General features: G+C 37.6%; 3 protein-coding genes and 1 long non-coding RNA gene across 9 annotated transcripts in view; 3 read left to right on the forward strand and 1 right to left on the reverse strand.

Annotated features, from left to right (window-relative positions):
- kmt2ba (lysine (K)-specific methyltransferase 2Ba) overlaps positions 1-3,189 on the forward strand; it is a 32,405-nt gene extending 29,216 nt beyond the window's left edge. For both annotated transcript variants that reach the window (XM_038725615.1, XM_038725616.1), the window contains exons 33-36: positions 19-129; positions 282-365; positions 476-605; positions 1,222-3,189. In XM_038725615.1, coding sequence (XP_038581543.1) covers positions 19-129; positions 282-365; positions 476-605; positions 1,222-1,497 — 601 coding nt within the window. In that variant the 3' untranslated portion in view covers positions 1,498-3,189. The remainder of the gene's footprint in view (positions 1-18; positions 130-281; positions 366-475; positions 606-1,221) is intronic.
- Positions 3,190-4,157: 968 nt separating this feature from the next.
- Positions 4,158-9,011, forward strand: LOC119907765 (trypsin-3-like). The gene is made up of 6 exons (XM_038725454.1): positions 4,158-4,169; positions 4,293-4,486; positions 5,726-5,953; positions 6,078-6,085; positions 7,572-7,708; positions 8,833-9,011. Exons 1-6 carry the CDS (start codon positions 4,158-4,160, stop codon positions 8,980-8,982), a joined length of 729 nt encoding a protein of 242 aa, XP_038581382.1. The 3' UTR covers positions 8,983-9,011.
- A 35-nt stretch (positions 9,012-9,046) lies between these two features.
- On the reverse strand, positions 9,047-16,357 carry LOC119907920 (40S ribosomal protein S19). Of its 4 annotated transcripts, none has more exons than XM_038725619.1 (6): positions 16,217-16,357; positions 15,762-15,832; positions 12,664-12,764; positions 10,473-10,656; positions 10,329-10,383; positions 9,047-9,604 (listed from the first exon to the last, which is right to left on the reverse strand). In XM_038725619.1, exons 2-6 carry the CDS (start codon positions 15,830-15,832, stop codon positions 9,557-9,559), a joined length of 459 nt encoding a protein of 152 aa, XP_038581547.1. In that variant the 5' UTR covers positions 16,217-16,357; the 3' UTR covers positions 9,047-9,556. The 4 variants fall into 4 exon arrangements, with proteins under 4 accessions (XP_038581547.1, XP_038581548.1, XP_038581546.1 ...); XM_038725620.1 differs by having other exon boundaries at positions 16,200-16,344; XM_038725618.1 differs by lacking the exon at positions 16,217-16,357 and adding an exon at positions 16,052-16,173.
- The window catches only part of LOC119907921, a 32,080-nt gene continuing 29,172 nt past the window's right edge, over positions 15,771-18,678 (forward strand). For both annotated transcript variants that reach the window (XR_005445154.1, XR_005445153.1), the window contains exon 1: positions 15,771-15,856. This is a non-coding gene — a long non-coding RNA (uncharacterized LOC119907921). The remainder of the gene's footprint in view (positions 15,857-18,678) is intronic.

The raw sequence follows: 18,678 nt of genomic DNA on the forward strand, positions 1-18,678 counted from the left end.
TCCTGTTTCTCTAACTAGGAAAGCGACTTTTGATATGTTTAACTTCCTGGCATCACAGCACAGAGAGCTCCCTGACATAGTAGGCCCTTTTGACGAAGAGGAAGATGAATTCCCACTAAAATCTTCCAGGTTAGGGGATACAATTTGTGCCACTTTCTTAATCCTAAAATTTGTTCCCGCTACGTACCACAAAAACAGGATTGTAAAGCTGTTATAAGGAAGTAATTTAGTAGATGCCATGTTCATGTTGATGCCACCTTTTGTGTGTCTCACTCTGACAGACGAGCCACCAGCAGTGAGCTCCCAATGGCAATGAGATTCAGACACCTGGAAAAAATCTCGAAAGAAGCAGTAGGAGTTTACAGGTAATGGCAACAAACGAAACAACAAGAAAAGCATGCGATTTTATTAATGTCCAAAATAATTTGTATGCTCAAATGTATTTAACCTGATTCCTGTTCTGTAATCCTCTTAGATCTGAAATCCATGGTCGGGGCCTTTTCTGCAAAAGGAACATTGACGCTGGGGAGATGGTGATCGAGTACGCCGGCACCGTCATTCGTTCTGTCTTGACTGATAAGCGGGAGAAATATTATGATGGCAAGGTTGGTTAACATTATACCCACTGCTGTTGTTTGAAGTCATTATCACAATGACAGAGTTTTTGTGTCATTATGCTACGTATTCATTCCAGTAGAAGTGTTTATAAGAAAAACATTGAGGCTTAAACTGATGTGAGCTACCGCTTTTGGTAGCCCGTGTTGAAGGAATTAGTGATTTACTGTGCATGTGTACCTGGTAACGATCAAATACCTTAAAACAACGATGGACTTGCTTCAGGTGAAAACATACCTTCACATTAGTTGTAGCTGAGTTTTTAGTCGTTGAATATTTCAGTCCAGTTGACAACAACCATTCCTACAGCAAACGCTTCCTTTATCTGAAATCAAACAGAACAGCAATAGAGCTTAACAGGGAGGTTCCGGAAGTAAAAATCCCATTTATATTTTGTATTGGGATTTTGATTATGAGCCATAATTTCATAACCATCCAATATAGACTTACCACTAGCTATGAAGTTGTGATACGATAGTATATGCTGTAACCTGTAGAAGCTTCAAGTCCATGTCAAGTCAAAATGAGCATAATACCACCTCTTTAAGCTGTTGAATGCACTGCAAATGTGAAAATAGTGACTGTTGTTTAATGACTCTCCATCAGGGCATCGGCTGCTACATGTTCCGCATCGACGACTTTGACGTGGTGGACGCGACGATGCAAGGCAACGCAGCTCGCTTCATCAACCACTCGTGCGAGCCGAACTGCTACTCTCGTGTCATCAATGTGGACGGCCGCAAGCACATAGTCATCTTCGCCCTGAGGAAGATCTACCGGGGTGAAGAGCTGACCTACGACTACAAGTTCCCCATCGAGGACGAGAACAGCAAGCTACACTGCAACTGCGGGGCGAGACGCTGCCGTCGCTTCCTGAATTAGTACACGCACACACACCCCGCATACCAACAGCCATCTTGTCTAATGCACTTGAATTCAGGAGGTGGGCTTTGATGAAATGAAAAAGGCGACTGTTGTGACTTAAAGTGTGTGGTCGCTGACACACACAGACCTGATCTACTGAAAGTCTTTACTTTGTTGGAAGGTTAATTCACAGACTGATCGAGGATGGCGTGTTTGTTCATTTCTGTCCTCTGAACTGCTGTTGACAGTCGGAAACCAGATTAGAGCCATTTGTCAGAGTTTGGGATTAATATTTATGTGATTTCAGACTGCTGGATTGTTAGTCTGTCAGGAAGTGCAGTTCAGTTCATGAAAATGCACTACTTTTACCATCTCACACAACCCCGTTCTCTCAGTTTTACGTTGTTGAATTTGTCGTCAGTAGCCAAGGTTACTGGGGAGGCAAATATTACCAGCTACAAGCAGTGCAAACTAAAATAACCTCACATCAGGTATTACTCTGTAAAGGGGGGTCTTTTATTATGCTGGAGACAGTGTGTCTTTTTTAAATACAAGGTCACAGAGAAGGTAGAAGTAACACCTCACTTTGACACGACCTCCGCTGGCAGCACTGGTGTCGCAGCAGACAGGACTAATTTTACTTCGGAGCAAATCAAACACATTTGACTCAAGGCATCTTGTGTACATTGTAGTGCAGCTAAATTTTAACCTCACTCTGGATACCACAAGTCTTGTGAGCAGGGACTCCAATATTTTAGGTGCTGGTGACATTTACCCCCAAAACGTAGTTTTAATAGTCACCCAAACCTGTTTCCCACCTTTCAGTTGAAATTTTCTGATTTTATTTGTGACGGCAGAGATGCTGTGATCTAAATGCTTTTATCCTGCTCTTACAGTCTGTTCTTTATTTGTTAATTTGTGCTGTTTGTATATTTTAAGGTCTATGAGGGAGAGTTTCCTTGATGCGGGCACGAACTGAATATAGTGATCTTGCACAGTCCCTTATATACCTTTTTTGTATTTTTGTATATTTGAACAATAAATGTATATTCAACAAGCTGATGGAAATAAATGTGTTTGAGCTTTTAACTTTGTTTTTTGTAAGTGAAGGCTCACTAATATAAATGAAGCTATTGCTGAGTAATGGTAATTAAGTTAATCTTTTACACTTTTTTTTTTTTTTTTAGGCAGTTTTGCACCCTCTTTTTCTTGTTTTTTTGTCTCTCACAGGTGTACTACCTCAAAGGTGTCATGAAGCAAGATTTAATTTAATTACAGAACACATTTGGTGAAAAACCGCTTCACCTCATTTTCTTATTGTTCAATCTTTGTAATCATTACATCTTGATAGTATGAAAACAAATAACATCAACAATATTAAAACTGACTTGCTATTATGCCTGCAATTATTTTGTAAGAATAGGTGGCCACCATTTGTGCTCATTCCCTTCTGTGTGCAACCACACCCAACTAATGGATGAAGATAGGATCCTAGAGATTAGGTTGAAGGCTGAATGCTGTGGATGTATGTTTTGTGTTTTAGGATTAATAATTGAATTTGACACGCATAGCTTTTACTTTATCAGCTCACTATTGATCCTTGTCTGTACATAGTTGTATAAAGAATTTCTAAACCTGTTGAATATTTTTTTACCTAAAATTCTTTTTTTTAATTTATGTTCAATAAAAACTTTACATGTTCAAAACCTACCTTCCCTTTGCCAATGTTTTTACCAATAAGTAAATAATAAATTACTTAAATGAAAATATCACTTGTAATCCTTAGGTGAATGTACATAATGTCAATGCAATACATTTTCAATGTGTGTAAATGTGATATGAAAATCCTTTGTCGCAACTCAATATGATCACTGAACCAAAGGAAAATAAACCTCACAATGCAATAATTGTCTAAACTATACACATATATACCCCATGTTTGAGTAGATGTCAGTTCTACTGGATAGAAAAGTAAAAATGAAAGATGGACATGTACATATACAGTACTGTGCAAAGGTTTTAGGCTGTTGTGGAAAAAATGTAAGAGTGCTTTCAAAAACAGTCATGTTAATATATTTTTCAATTAACAAACTAAATCTAAATCAAATCAATATTTGGTGCGACAACCCTTTAAGATTTTATCTATATATCTAGATGCCATTCCTGTGTTACTTCTGCAGTTTTGGAACAGTCTTGTCAGGTTTTTGATTACTGAGAAACCTCTTGAATGTGCCTGCAGCCCACTGCTGAGTTGAGACCAGTGACACCTGCAAATGGTGAAGTGCTCTCAGGCATATTGTTGTGTAAGCCATTGTATTTCACCATGTATCCTGACACCCATACCAATGAGTTTATGTCTGATTACCAGTAAGATTTTAGCTATGAAAGTTACACACTTGAACCTGTGCATATTAGGCAATCACATAATTGCTGATTACATACTGTAACTGTCAAGAAGCAAGAGCACTGCTCAATCAGAAGTTGCTTAAAGTGGGCTGGGAGTTTTATCGTTTAGTTTTGCTATCACTCAAGGTCTTGCTGCTGCCTTCAGCCATATGGCTCTTTCCCAGAACAGAGTTTTGCGTTGTAACTTTCTGACCTTGTGAAATTTGGAACGTAAAGGGAAAGACAGGTGTACATAAAGAGTTACACTGTGTTCCATTCAGAGGAAAGTCACCATGAAGGCCCTGGTATTCCTGGCTTTGCTCGGAGCAGCATGCAAGAGACTAACCAAATGATATTTCAATCTCCTGTTTTGAATTTACTCTTACTTGAGTATTTTTTCATTCATTGCAACACTCAAGTAATTCTAGGTTATCCATTTGTCATATTGTACTTCACATGCTGTTTCAGTTGCAGCAGCTGAAGATGAAAAGATTGTCGGAGGGTACGAGTGTCCAAGACGCTCTGTTCCATACCAGGTGTCTCTGAACGCTGGATACCACTTCTGCGGCGGATCCCTTATCTCCAGCCAGTGGGTGGTGTCTGCTGCTCACTGCTACAAGTCGTAAGTAGGGGAACTCACATTTTGAAAGGTAACTTTGTGCCCTGCAACAAAGGGTATTGAAGGATGACACTTAGATGTAAAAGCTAAACCAGCTTCCAGTAAAGGTTGAAAACAGGTTTTGACCTTTAAAGTTAATAGTTAAACTGAAAAAGATTAGACACCTAAAACAAGAGTAACACCACCAAGAGTAACAAGGTCATATAAAATGAGTTAGTACAGTATCAAGGAAAATAGTTGAGCCTCATGCCATGAGGAACAAATTTACCACCAGTGAAAGATCAACATTTAGTCACTATAGGATTATAACACAGTAATTTATTAAGAAAGTATAAATAAAAATTGTTTACCTGAGTATAATTTAAATAGATAACAGTTAGCCCAACAATAACTAACATTTTATTAAAATGTGTTTTTTGCCCTTGACTGCTAGCTTAGTATGATAATGGCTAGCAGTAAACCAGGAGGAAAACAACAAACTACAACGCAACATTTACAAAACAACTATAATAGAAAGAGTACCAACATATTATGCTCCAAAGACAGGACATATGGGGAGTATATAAAAGATGCCTGTCAATATTTGCTTGGTCTGAAATCTGACAAAATGGTGGATGTAACAATGTCAGTTAGCTAAATGAACTGTGGCACCAGAATGTTCAACTTGTGTGAGCAGCTGATCTACACAAAATACAACATAGGCCAACTGCTTCTCTAACTCACATTCCTTATTATTATTCTACATTCTTCTATGTTTCTATATTTCAATATGCCTAAGTACAAATCCTCTCCTCTGTAATAAGTCTGCACAACACAAGCCCCGAGTAATGTACATAAATATCTGCCACATTGTTCTTTCTCTGCACATAGTTATTATTCTTTTAAAACTTGTGTATCTGTTTATTCCATATTTAAATAGCCTATTTTACATTTATTTGTCTAGTCCTACCTATAGGCATATAGCCCACCTTATCACTAAACCAAATTCCTCGTACTTGTATGCTCTTCCTGATTCTGAACTTTATTAGGAGATGCTCTTGGAGAATTAAAAAAACACAATATCCATATCTACAAATTAAAATTAATTAATAAGAAATAAAACACACCCTTTCTCAATTTAAAACACTCCTCTCTACTTGGTCATTGTTAATTGTGTAATATCTTTAAATAAATACAGTATGAAGAAATCAATTTTAAGAAAAAAGTGATTTTTAAACCATCTAACTTTCCTACCTTCACTAGCCGTGTCCAGGTCCGTCTTGGTGAGCACAACATCTCTGCGAATGAGGGCACAGAGCAGTGGATTGATGCTGCCAAGCTGATCAAGCACCCCCAGTACAACAGCAACAACCTGGACATCGACATCATGCTGATCAAACTGAGCCGCCCCGCCACCCTCAACAGCGACGTCCAGACGGTGGCCCTGCCCTCTCGCTGCCCCGTGGCCGACGAGAACTGCTTGGTGTCCAGGTAGAATGACTCATGCATATATTTGAGATATTCGAAGAAAACAGACGTGATAAACGTGAATGAGTCCTGATCACATAAGAAAAAAGCCCAATGAAAGGGTTGCTTTTCACAAGTCCCCCTAAAGTATGGCAAGTCGTTTTAACATTTATTCTTTATTTACTTACTAATGGCTATTTTAAAGCAACTAGTAGTCAGGGATGTACAGAGAGGCTTTTTATGCGAGCGCCCTTTTGGGGGCGGGCATAAATATTTTTAGCAGTTATTTTAATTTTTTATTTATTTTTATTTTAATAGTTATTTAAAGTATTAGTGTTTTTCTTGTATACAGTGAATCAGATTATGCTGAAGACCTTCAAGAAACTTCAGGATGACACCTGCCTCTTCAGTTTGTATAAGCAAGGCAGCTCTGCACTGAACAAGACCAGGTCAGGCAAGCCTGAGTCAGTCAGAGGACTAAAATACTTAAGTATACTCAAAAACTACAATGCATTTGCTCCTGAACGCCACAATGGCCAGTCCACCCGTGCTAGTAGGCCTACTTATTTATTATTTGTTACTAGTGACTATTCCATTAGTTACTAGTAACTATTTTTTAAGTTACCAATTGCATATTTTTGCCATTGAAATCTATGGGGCTCTGCAGTTCAGATATCACCTATTCATTATTATGAGTAACTATTTGATTACTAGTAGTCATTTCCATTTTACTAGTGTCTACTATTTAGATACTAGTTCTTATTTTTTAGTTACTAGTAGTAGTAGTAGTAAAAATTAAAATGTTACTGTCAATAAGCCATTTTACTAGTCATTAATGAATGACTACTTACTAAGGAATTGGTACTAGTATTTAAATAATACATACTAATAAAATGGAAATAGTTACTAGTAAATAATGAATAGGTGATATCTGAACTGCAGAGCCCATTGATTTCAATGGCAAAAATCTGCAATTGGAAACTAAAAAATAGTTACTAGTCACTGAAAATTAAGTACTAGTATCCAATCAATTGTTGCTAGTAAAACGGGAATAGTTAGCTAATGGAATAGTTATTAGTTACTAATAAATAAGTACTAGTAGCTTTTAAATAGCCACTAGTAAGTTTTAAGTTATAAATACAAAATGAAAACGGCTTGCAACACTAAAGTGCAATACTAAATAGATTTCACACACTTTGCATTAAAGGCCTAGTCTACTGTTGTGTTTTTCAATCATACACTGTGACATGCAGCTGTAGACCTCATCATTTGGGGCTCCAACAAATGAATGCTGCAAGAAATTAGTTTATTTATTGACTAGTTTCAGTGATTTTTTATTTTAATTTTTAAATTTTTAATTAATTGTCCATAAATTTTCAGATTTCTTTTTAAAAACTACCCAGTGATATAAAACAGAGGAAAGCAGCAAATCTTCACATTAGAGAAGTGGCAAACCCCAAACTTTTCACTTGATAAATAAAGGATTAATTTGCAAAACATGAGTCCATTAATTTTCCATCTACAAATAAACTGATCACTAGATTACTCATACTAAATACCACATTATTCCCATGTCACAGAGTAAATGTAGTATTTACATAATGGTGGGTACAGTACTGAGACTTGCCTTCTCGCTCCCCAGATGATTTTCCTGACAGGCTGCAGTGCCTGAAGCAGCCCATCATCGACGACAGGATCTGCAGGAACGCCTACTCCCACCTCTTCACCGAGAACATGGTTTGCTCTGGATTCATACATGGAGGTGCCAGCAGCTGCCAAGTGAGTTGGAATAAACCAAAGGGAACACGCAGGGAGTAGGGTGGTGCATGAGTGTGCATTTCTTCCAGCAGTACAAAGAGCCTGGGACCCGGTGGTGGACTGTATAGCACTTATTTTTCACTGAGCCTCGACTTACTCCTAAATGCAAATGATACACAACTTCACTATATGTTATAATTAAAAACAGAGGGATACATTTTCATAGTGTCCCCACTTTATTTATTACAACCGGCTGCTGTCTGTTTCGATGAGATGATGAAACAGTATTGCAAGAGACACGTTAACCCTCTGAACATGTTCCCTCTTCTGGTTTTTTAGTGAATTAGGTCATTGTGGGCAATGCCGCAAATCGGTATACGGGACTGCTTTCAGGCAGTACTGGATTTACAGGAGTTTTAAATCAGTGTGATGATTCCATTTGTTGAGAATTTAATTCACTGGATTAACAAAAAAACAGACATACCTATCTTATTATTTTATCTATAAACTATTTCTCAATTGATTGTTGAGAAAATACACTATATTACAATATATATATTTTTATATTTTACTTATGCTGGGAAAGAAAATTGTACACCCACCAGCTCCTAGTTTTGATTATCAACAGTAATGATAAGAAAATATATTTTTTCCTCACTAAAAAGTTTAACTCCCCCCCCACCCCTATAAAACGTGTCTTTGCTCACCTCAGGTCACCTCATGTCTGTTTTTGAAAGCACTCTTACTTTCCAGCATTTTTTCCACAACAGCCTAAAACCTTTGCACAGTACTGTATATGTACATGTCCGTCTTTCATTTTTACTTTTCTATCCAGTAGAACTAACATCTACAGGTGTACTCCAGTATTCTGTGACATCACTGTTTGCTGGTTACACGTGCAAAAAAAAGCAATCATCTGACCACACCCAAAGGTGAAACTGGCTTGAAACCAGAGAGGCAGCAAAACAATGCTTTTCAGCACGGTGTTAAATTACTCTTTAATACAAACATTTGCAGAAAGGTGTGTTGCCTCTTCTTTTTGAGTCACTGTGCTCACTATAATACCAGAACGTTTCATGCGTTCACTGTGACCACTTCTGATAACATTTAAACCCCTGTTACTCTTATTCTGCTTGTGTTTGCAGGGAGACTCTGGTGGACCTCTGGTGTGTAATGGTCAGCTGCAGGGAGTCGTGTCCTGGGGTTATGACTGCGCCATGCAGGGACACCCCAGCGTCTACGCCCGTGTGTGCCGCTACAACAGCTGGATCAGCACCATCATGAGCAACAACTAAACGCATACAGTCAGCCATAAACCCACGTGTCAGCCATAAACCCACGTGCAAGCTGACACCACACTCAGTGCCCATATTGTGTTTATTTGGAACACCTGTATTATTGAGTCATTCATATACAGTACATCTCATAAATAACATGTTTAGGCATAATATTCTGTAACCAACAGTTAAGAGAAAGAATTGGATAAATGAATAAAATATCCATTAGTATCCATTGCATTTGTTTGGTTTTACCACATTGACTTTTACGATTGTTGGCAAAACAATATTAGCATGCTCTTGCTTGGTAATACTGTATTGTTGGTGCTTCTGTGTTCATTCTGTTTTGCTGTCACAAGGCCAGTGCTGTCTTAAAATTCATAATGAATTTTAAATAAAAAACTGTTGCAAAACATCCATGTATTATAATTAATTTATACTTATTTTACCATAGACACATGCATCTCTATGAACTGCCTTTAGCACTCGGCTACTGTGGGCACTGGAGTGATATGGGAGACAAGCAAACTCGAGTAAATAAGCAGTAAGGCATTTCTGCATTTCACGTGTCTGGATTCTTTGCATGCATTCCTCAGATGGCGCTTTGTAAACTCCGCTGTTTCTTGTTTGCCGAGGCAACCTAAACATACAAAGGAAATAGACAGAGGGATCAGAGGGGAGTCATGCCGTATCAACGCACGATGAAGCATGTGCACTGGTCATGAAAATAATTCAGGGTCAATAAATATCTAACTTAACTACAGAAATGCAAACATTTCAGCATAGTTGGTAGTTTAATCATTGTCTTTATGGCAATTATTGACAGAGACCACAATAGGGAGCTCTTCTTGTGCCACACAGGTAGACATACACATGCATCTAAAACCAACATCAAGTGTCTTACTAAGGTGTTGGGCAATCATGTCATCTAGCTTGTGTTTCTATTGAGTCTAAATGCACAAGTCACTTAGGAATGATCTACAAAATGACTGTTGTTTTTTAATGAGCTGACACATGTTCTTCTTACCTTTTTGTTTAAAATGTGTTTTAGTCAAATTATTTCATTTAAGAGTAATGTAACACTATATCCACTTTTTAGATAGTAAATTATATGTATGGTCACTTAATTATAGTATCAATTGAGTGAAATTGATAGTATGTGCAATTTGAATCTGAATAGATAGGCTATTCTGAAGATTTTTTAGGATGCTCTTTAAAGTGTGATGTATTACTGACTGTCATCTTACTTAAGTAATTACTGAAATAATATATACCAAGATAATTTTGGACAGGATAACAACAGAATCTTCAAGTTGGCTCATGCATATAAATGTACTACATCTATTCAAAGTCCAAGCACGCACCTGACCAGCGATCCGATCCAGATCTCTCTGGCCCTGAGATGTGAGTCTCCGTCCACTGTAACCACATGATAAAAATTAAAAAAAACACACATCCATCACTTATTCAAATCCCTTCTTAAGTCTCACAGCATCCCTCTCTCTCACCCATTTGGGTCCTTCTCTGCCATCTTGAGGCCCTCCAGAGCTTGGAGGACCTTCCTCGCCACGTTCCTGGAGCCCACGCTGAAGTGGGCGGGGCATACACCATTCCTCTGACGCCCTCCGTAGACCTTGATCATGGAGCCCACGCCGACCCCTCCTCGCAGGTATAGGTGACGAGCTGTGGATGCTGATGAGACGTACAAATAGTAGACAGTATATGGTGCAATATTTGCTTGTCTTGTCTGTAACCCTCCTGACTTGTTCACCCACAAAATCAAACATTCCAGCTTATCAAATATGTGACATTTGTCTCTGCAGACTCTTATGCTATTGTGGGTCAATATGCCTGAGTAGATAACATACAAAGCACCTGAGAGAGGATCGTGTGCATATGCATTTATTGTATATATTGTACCAGTATGTTCCAGTATGTACCAATATTACACAAGTGCTTTGGGCATAATCAAATATCACATGGATTCTAAACGGTAGGATAAAAGTATTTACAACGGAGGCCCTAAGCGGCCATCCATTCAAATATTTTTTTTACTCAATTTTCCTGTGATAACGGATAATTTTCTCAAGATAACAAACCAAAGGATTGCATGTTAAAATCCCACTTTCCATGATATATAAAGAGATACAAAGAGATTCAGGGGAATCCAATCACACATTTCCCGACGGCTATTTCAAAGGTTCTGAATTAGCCGTCAGGAAATGTGGAACGTTAAATGGATTCTACTGAATGAGAAGCACAGGAATTTCCTCTGCCTGGGACTGAATAAAATAAATAGTCCATGGGTTGATGGATTTGGACCAATTGCTGGGATGCACAAAGTCCAGCACATGCTTTATTGCGAGCATGTGAAACAGTCTCCTCATAAGAACTTTGTTGAAGAGGATTATAAAAAACCTGAGACCTGAATCTAAGGAGCCACATTGACAATTACAAAGTCAGCCTACTATCACCCGAAGAATATATCACGGATTAGAGGACTTATCCATGCATTTATCTTCAGTCGACTCAACTACTGTTAACGGTGTCTTTACAGGGCTCCTTAAGAAATCCATTAGACAGCTGCAGCTGAACGCTGCTGCTCGAGTCCTTGCTAAGATCAAAAAAGTGGATCACATCACTCCAGTTCTTTACATTGGCTTCCTGTGTGTCAGAGAATGGATTTTAAAATCCTGCTGTTAGTTTATAAAGCACGAAATGGTTTAGGCCAAAATACATTTCTGATCTTCTGCTTCGTTATGAACCATCCAGACCTCTCAGGTCATCTGGGGCAGATCTGCTTTCTGTCCCCAGAGTCAAAACTAAACATGGAAAAGCAGCGTTCAGTTATTATTATATCTGGAACAAACTCCCAGATAACTGCAGGTCTGCTGAAACTGTCAGTTCTTTTAAATTAAGAGTGAAGACTTTTCTTTTTACCACCGCTTTTAATTAATTAAATTAAAGCCATAGATTGGTACCTTTCACTTCACTGTAATGTCCGGTTTTCATTTTCTTTGTTTTTAGATTTTCAGTGCCCTGATAGTACACTGCACTGTAACTTTTACTGTCCTGTTTTACCCTGTTTTTTATCCTGTTTTTATAATCTGTTTCATTTTTTTTATTTCCCTTTGTTGCTTTTATGTTGTATGTAAAGCACGTTGAATTACCTTGTTGTTGAAATGTGCTATACAAATAAACTTGCCTTGCCTTACCAACTGAGCTACTCACTGACAATGAAAACCTCTTTGAAATTATCATTAAGAAACATTCCTGCCAACCCCTGTGTAAAACTACTGTTTTTTTATCTTGAGATAATTATCCCGTTATCACAGGAAAACAGAATAAGAAAAATATTTGAATGGATGGCCACTTAGGGCTTCCGTAATTTACAAATAAAATAAATAATTTTACAACTATTTAATTCCTAATTAATATTTTCAGTTCAGATGAATCAAGCAAGTCTATAAAATGTACAGTTTGAGATTTGTTTTAAAAAGAGATGCAAATCCTAACATTAGAGAAGCTGGATTCAACTGCTTATTTGCATTTATATTTGGTAAAATATTTGAAAGAATAATCAACTACTAAAATAAAAGCTCTTAATAATATTTACTGCCAACCAATTAATTGCTCGACTCATCGTTTCAGCTGCAACAGATGAATTGATGTATGGGAAACACTTCCAGCATAACCAACCTGCTCTGGTGTAAAACCAGTTGTCATCGCAGGGAGCCAGCTCCTTGTGCCTGGCGAGCTTCACAGTGTCAACCCATTCTGGGACTTTCAGTTTGCCAGACCTGAAAATCAATTATCAGTTCATGTGATGGACCGTTTCCTCAAACAACATAAGGCACACGAAAATGGGATTCATTCAACGCATATGTGTGTAGGTAGGCTACCTGTGTTGTAGTGGAGCAACGCTGCTCTAGGAGTGGCTGCTATGCTGTTTCTTGCAGCCTGTTTGTCAGTCCTAAATGTTGCCTGTGTGTTGTTGTTGTTTACTGCTACTGAAGAGGAATAAATGAAGTTCATGTATGATGTTTTCTCTCCACCAGAGCTTGTGAAGGTTCTTCTATTAATTCATCAGACACAGAGTGAAAGTATGCATTTATTTAGTTACTAACAACCAACTGTTCTTCCTTTCCCATTATCTCTGGTTAATTTTTGATATTTGAAACAATAAAGACGTTTAAAAATTGGAGTGTTGATTTTGTACACAGCTGCTTGTAACAGATGAAAAGTTTGTAGAAGCTGAGCCATTTAGACAATAAAGAATAAGCAGCTCTTAAAAGCACACTAGTCTTTCACCATGCTTACCATGATGCTTACCATTCTTGCCGTGCTTCTTGTGTTTATCATTCTTGTGTATTATGTTTAAAGTAGCTTATTTTGTTAGAATTTTAACCATTTTGTATTTGATCAAGATGTTTTTTTCAATAAATGGTTGAAAAGAAGAATGTGGATTTCAGAGTTTCTGTTTACCAGACTGAAGGACACCCACATTTTCAACCCATATGTGACCTTAACCAAAAATTAACAAAGTTTATGGAGAGTAAAAAGTTTTTGGCAGTATGGTGTAGTCATATCATAATCACACACCTTTGTAAGCACTCCCTCTGACCCCGCTAGCCGGTATGTTATTGATGACATTATACCTCAGTAAGCAGTCATGTAAATTATTAGTTGCATAAAAATTCCCAGTAAGATAAGTAACAATGTAAAGCTTATCTCAGCTGAACTACATAAATATTTCTTTAGCTACTTTTAAAAGTATCTTTTAATTCTCTTAATTCTTAAGAAAAAACAAGATATCACTCAAGATGTCATTTGAAGTCATGTGTAATGTACATCTATCTATCTATCCTTCAACTATCTATCAATCCTTCGACAGTCACCTGGAAACACAACATATTAATTAGCACACACGGGAGCATTTAATAGTTTGATTCGTAGAAATTAACATAGCTCCAGAAAATGCCAGTTTGAAAGCCTGGTTTTATTTGTTATACATTGATGTTGGTATTTTCTATTCTAAATGCACTCCAAGTGCAGCAGATGTTTTACCATGCATTTACCTCTATACAGACTCCAGTACTGTCTTCTTCTTCCTCCTCCTCTTACACATTCATTGTCTATGTCCTGTATACGAATGACTATTGTGGTTGACGTCTGCCATCTTGTCTGCAGGCAGGTCCATCTCAACACTTCTGGGTGTCCATGATGTTTAGGAGGCTCAGAAGGAAATTGCAGCGCAGAGTTCCGCCTCAGCCTCCCTGCCGACTCCCAGGCTGTTACTGTGGTTTCTCACATGTACTGTAGCCCACATACAGTATTTATACCCACATTTGCTATGGCACTTATTTAATCCTGTCACACTGCTATCTGCAGACCCAAGACAAACCACCTATTTTCATTACCTCAAATGCAATTTTTGTATTTAATTCCTTGTTTCCTCACTTTGTTTAGGACCATTGGGACGGTTCAATACACATTATAGTAAGTATTAATCTTAGTGTATAAAGTAATTAGTACCTTTGATTTTTGTTTTTTCATGCATTATTTTAAGTCATAGGGTATCTGTACTCTATAATAAAGTTAATCTTATCTCATCTATAAACATTAAAAGGATATCACTACAATACTTATAATAAATGATAGTCATCCAAATGTGCTCACAATCCTTTTATGCAGATATGAACCAGGTCTGTGCCTGATCTCAGCTGCAGGAATGAGAGCTCTCGAGTAACCTGATACAATGCAAACATCATGTGCTGTAGTAGGCTACATCAAAGAAGATGACACCCTTAAAAAAGCACACAACTATCTGCAGTAAAATGTAACTAGAAGGAAATTTATTAACTTCTCTGATCATGAGAAATAACTGTTATCAGTTGAAAATGCTTCATTTGGCTCAAAGGCTCTGAGGAAAATGAACAATTTCACAGACAGATTTCTTTATCTGTGGTGAGTACAATCAAATGTCTTCAATATTTGCTCTCTAATAGTGTTCTGAAACCTCAAGCTGATGTCACATTATAAGTAAGAGTAGTTAGTTGTGTTTCAGATATTCTACTGTTGCACCACGCAGGATCTGGGTTCTGTTAAAGAATGTTTTAAATGCCCACTTCATCAACATCCTCTTTAGGAAGGATATATATATCAGTGCCCGTGTCTAAGGAGACCCAATATGGTTGAAATTAGATAAGGGATTATGAAATAAGGGATTGTGAAATCATATGAATAAATACAGACAGTATTTGCTGTTTTCGTTTGTATTTCAGGACATTCTTCTCATTGACTGTTATATTTCTGAAAAAATGTGTATCTGTCAATCAAAACAGAATTGGTTATGAGATTGGTTGTTTCTTTGTCCAAGTGTTTGTTTATTTCAAATGATAAAAAATACACTTGTGTGTATTTATTTATATAGGGCCTAAAAGGTTTGGTGGCCTAACTGTACATTATGGTAAGTTTTTACATCTCTTTTAACAGAGATTTCCTGTGGTTTATATCTTAAATTATAGTGGCTCTACAGTGCAATTCTAAAGAACCATTATGTTATTTTAATAAATAAAACATTAATGACAGTTTTATGTAATTAACACTTGTTATAAATGAGAAAATCAGTATCTCCAGCTTTAAATAAATACAAGTACAAGTAAGTAATTACTTTCACATTATGGTCAACTCTTATTTTAGAGTGTAATTATCCGCCCTTCATTTCCAGCCTTGTGTGATTGACAGGTGAATATCAGCCAGACATGCAGTGTAGGCTGGTTTTAAGCTTTACTTACTTTTTCAGGAAAGCAGACAGAGCCCTGACAAACTCCTGCTGGTCGACATCTTTCACCGTGACACTAGGCATCTAAAAGGCAAATTGGAGACAGAGGTGAGCGTAAAGTTATATTTTAAATGTTCACAGAGCCAAAATGCACCGCCCGCCGCACCCGTTGGAACTCGTTTTTTTGTTGTTGCTAACGTTAGCTACTAGCTAGCTACAGTAACTGCGAGGTTAAGTGACAGTTACCCATACATACAGCTCTCACATTATCAAGTAATAACACATATGTTACTTTTTATATACCCTGCAAAGCCGACAGTCAGATTGTCAGGGTGGAGATGGAGCTTAGCCGATGGTAACTTAGCTCATGCGGTGAAGCAGTTACAGGAAGGATGCTGAGGAGGGAGGGAGGGAGGGAGGGAATACTGTCCTCATTAGGAATAGATGATACCTGTAGCCTTGTTTTACCTCGCCAGTAGCTTCACAGTCCTGCTTAACCCAGCCTTTAAACCAAAGCAATTCAAAAACTAACGGTAATGTTCCGCATGTAACGTTATATTTTAATCACGCAGTATGTGTCAAATCGATGGTTAAACAATGTTAGTCTGTGAGCTATTCCTGTTGAATCCCAGCAGAGGGTAGTGTTGTGGCACCTGTTCCCACACCTCTAGCCCAGTTCTCAAGTTTTATCAGACCCAAAGGGGGTTCAAGAAGTGTAACGTTACTGCAGTCAGCAGGCGAGGAGAGAGCACCTCAGTGAGGAAGACACCACTAGTGGAGAGTTAGTAACAGTTAACGTAGCTAGGAGCATTTGCTGCCTGCAAATACAGTTTATTAGTCTTTATTGTGCTGAATTGAGCTTCCTTCCTTTTAGGCTGACACAGTGAATGTGTATGGACTAAAACAAATTCATAAGTTATTGTAAATCATGATACATTTAAAGGGATGATAAAGAGATAGCGTTTTTTACAAAATATAGCTGCTTTCTTTCATCATTGTTGGCTGTTTGCCACAACAGCATGAATAATGTGCCATATTTTCAGATTCAAGGTGGTGACCAGGCCTCTGTTTGCCAAGGTGATTGCTGCTCCTGGGGAAAAAAGCAGTATGCAGTGACTGCTGTCAGTATTTTATTAATAAAAGCCCTCACACCCGGCACAAATGTAGTTTGTCTAAAGAAAGCACACAGAGAAAGCTTCCAAGGTAACTAGGTTTTCAGCACATTTCTCTCTTGACCTCCCATGGCCTGCTTTCCTTCTCCCCTGTTCTCATAACATTAGTGAAGGTAATAACATTATCTCAAAGCTTCATTCATCCCACCCACTCAGCCAACCTGTAACAATGTCTGCAGACAACCTGTGAACTGAATTGAAAATTCAGCATAGCTGCAAAATTAGTTTTTACACAAACTGTAATTTGAAGAATCTCGCAATTTTACAGTATCTTTGTTAGCAACTTTTGTACTTTAGTGTAAAAAAAATACATAAGACCAAGGTTTTCTTAAATAAGCATAATATAGCAAGTAAACCTGCAGATTGGTTGTTGCATACTGATGTCAAACACAGAAAGCTAGTATTATTTTCAATGTGACCAGCAGATGCTAACTTAATAATTTAATTGAATTATTTATTCTTTATCAGAATTGTGAAGGTTTTAATTTTATTGATGAATTAATCAATTCATCAACTATTTTCTTTAGCATTAAAAGATACCCACAGTTATAGACAAATACAATCTGATGTGTGCATGTCATAATTGCACGCTTTCACTGAAGTTTAAAATGGATATATGACATATATTTTTAATAATAAAATACATAAATCTGAAATTAGTCAATTTGTTGATTTGTCAGTTGAAAATAAAATACAGTCATTTTATTTGTAATTTTTGAAATAAATAAAATAAAAATACCAAACAATCAGCTTAAAAAAAGCTTCTTAAATATGAGGATTTGCTGCTTTTCTGTGTCTCGTTCCATTGTAAGTTGAATCCCTTTGGCTTTTTACTCGTCATTTAAAAAATGTAAGCAGGTTGAAGGCATCACTTTTTGGCTCTGGTAGCCTGAGATAAGACTTTTCATTTATTTGTGAAATATTTGTCTGAATGATTAATCAAGAAAATAAAGGGGGATTAATTAATTACGAACAACTAATCATTCCTTGCAGCATTAATTATATTGTATATTGTCTCCAAAGAATTTCCTTGTTTTTAGTAGTTTGTCAGAAGCGTAGTTTGACGCTACAAACTGCTGAAAATAGAAAATCCCGCTGTTTTAATTATTTATTTCCTTGACCCCAAAAAAGTCATGTACTTCTTTTCTGGTGTGTAGGCTAACCATCAAATGCAGATTACCAAAAGCATGTGAAACACTGCATCCAAAGCCAAGGTAGATGAATGTGTGTTTTCAAATGTGCAGACATGTTCATACGCACGCATGCACACACACACACACACACACACACACACAGAGCAGCCCTGTGCTCTCTGTGTCTGCCTGTCTAAGCTTCTTCCCCTCCCCCCCCTCAACATCTCTCTCTCCTTTTTTGTCCCCCTCGCCCTCTATTTCAAGCCTCTGCCTAGGAGAGAGCGAGAGAGAGAGGCAGAGACACACAGATGCGCAGTTAGAGAGAGAGAGAGAGGGGAGGGGAAAGCAGACAGGATTTAGAGTTCAAGTGCACGTGCAGAAAATAGGCTGAATAGAGGAGAGTCAGAGCAGAAAGAAAACCAGGAAAAGGAACGGCAGGGGCGGGAGACAAAGCACACAGTAGCTCTTTCTCTCCTTTTTTCTTCCTCTCTGTTTTCTTCTCACAGAAAGAGAAGGTATTAGCCTTGGAACAGAGGGATGAAAACAAAATGAAAAGCACAAAATTCAAATACCGTGAGCATAAAAAAGAAAAAAAAAATGTATTCCTATTCCTGCCCCCTCCTCT

The sequence above is a fragment of the Micropterus salmoides genome, unplaced genomic scaffold, assembly GCF_014851395.1.
Source record: "Micropterus salmoides isolate LMB-PRFRI ecotype aquatic unplaced genomic scaffold, ASM1485139v1 Ms_hic_scaffold_17, whole genome shotgun sequence".
Taxonomy (NCBI): Eukaryota; Metazoa; Chordata; class Actinopteri; order Centrarchiformes; family Centrarchidae; genus Micropterus; species Micropterus salmoides.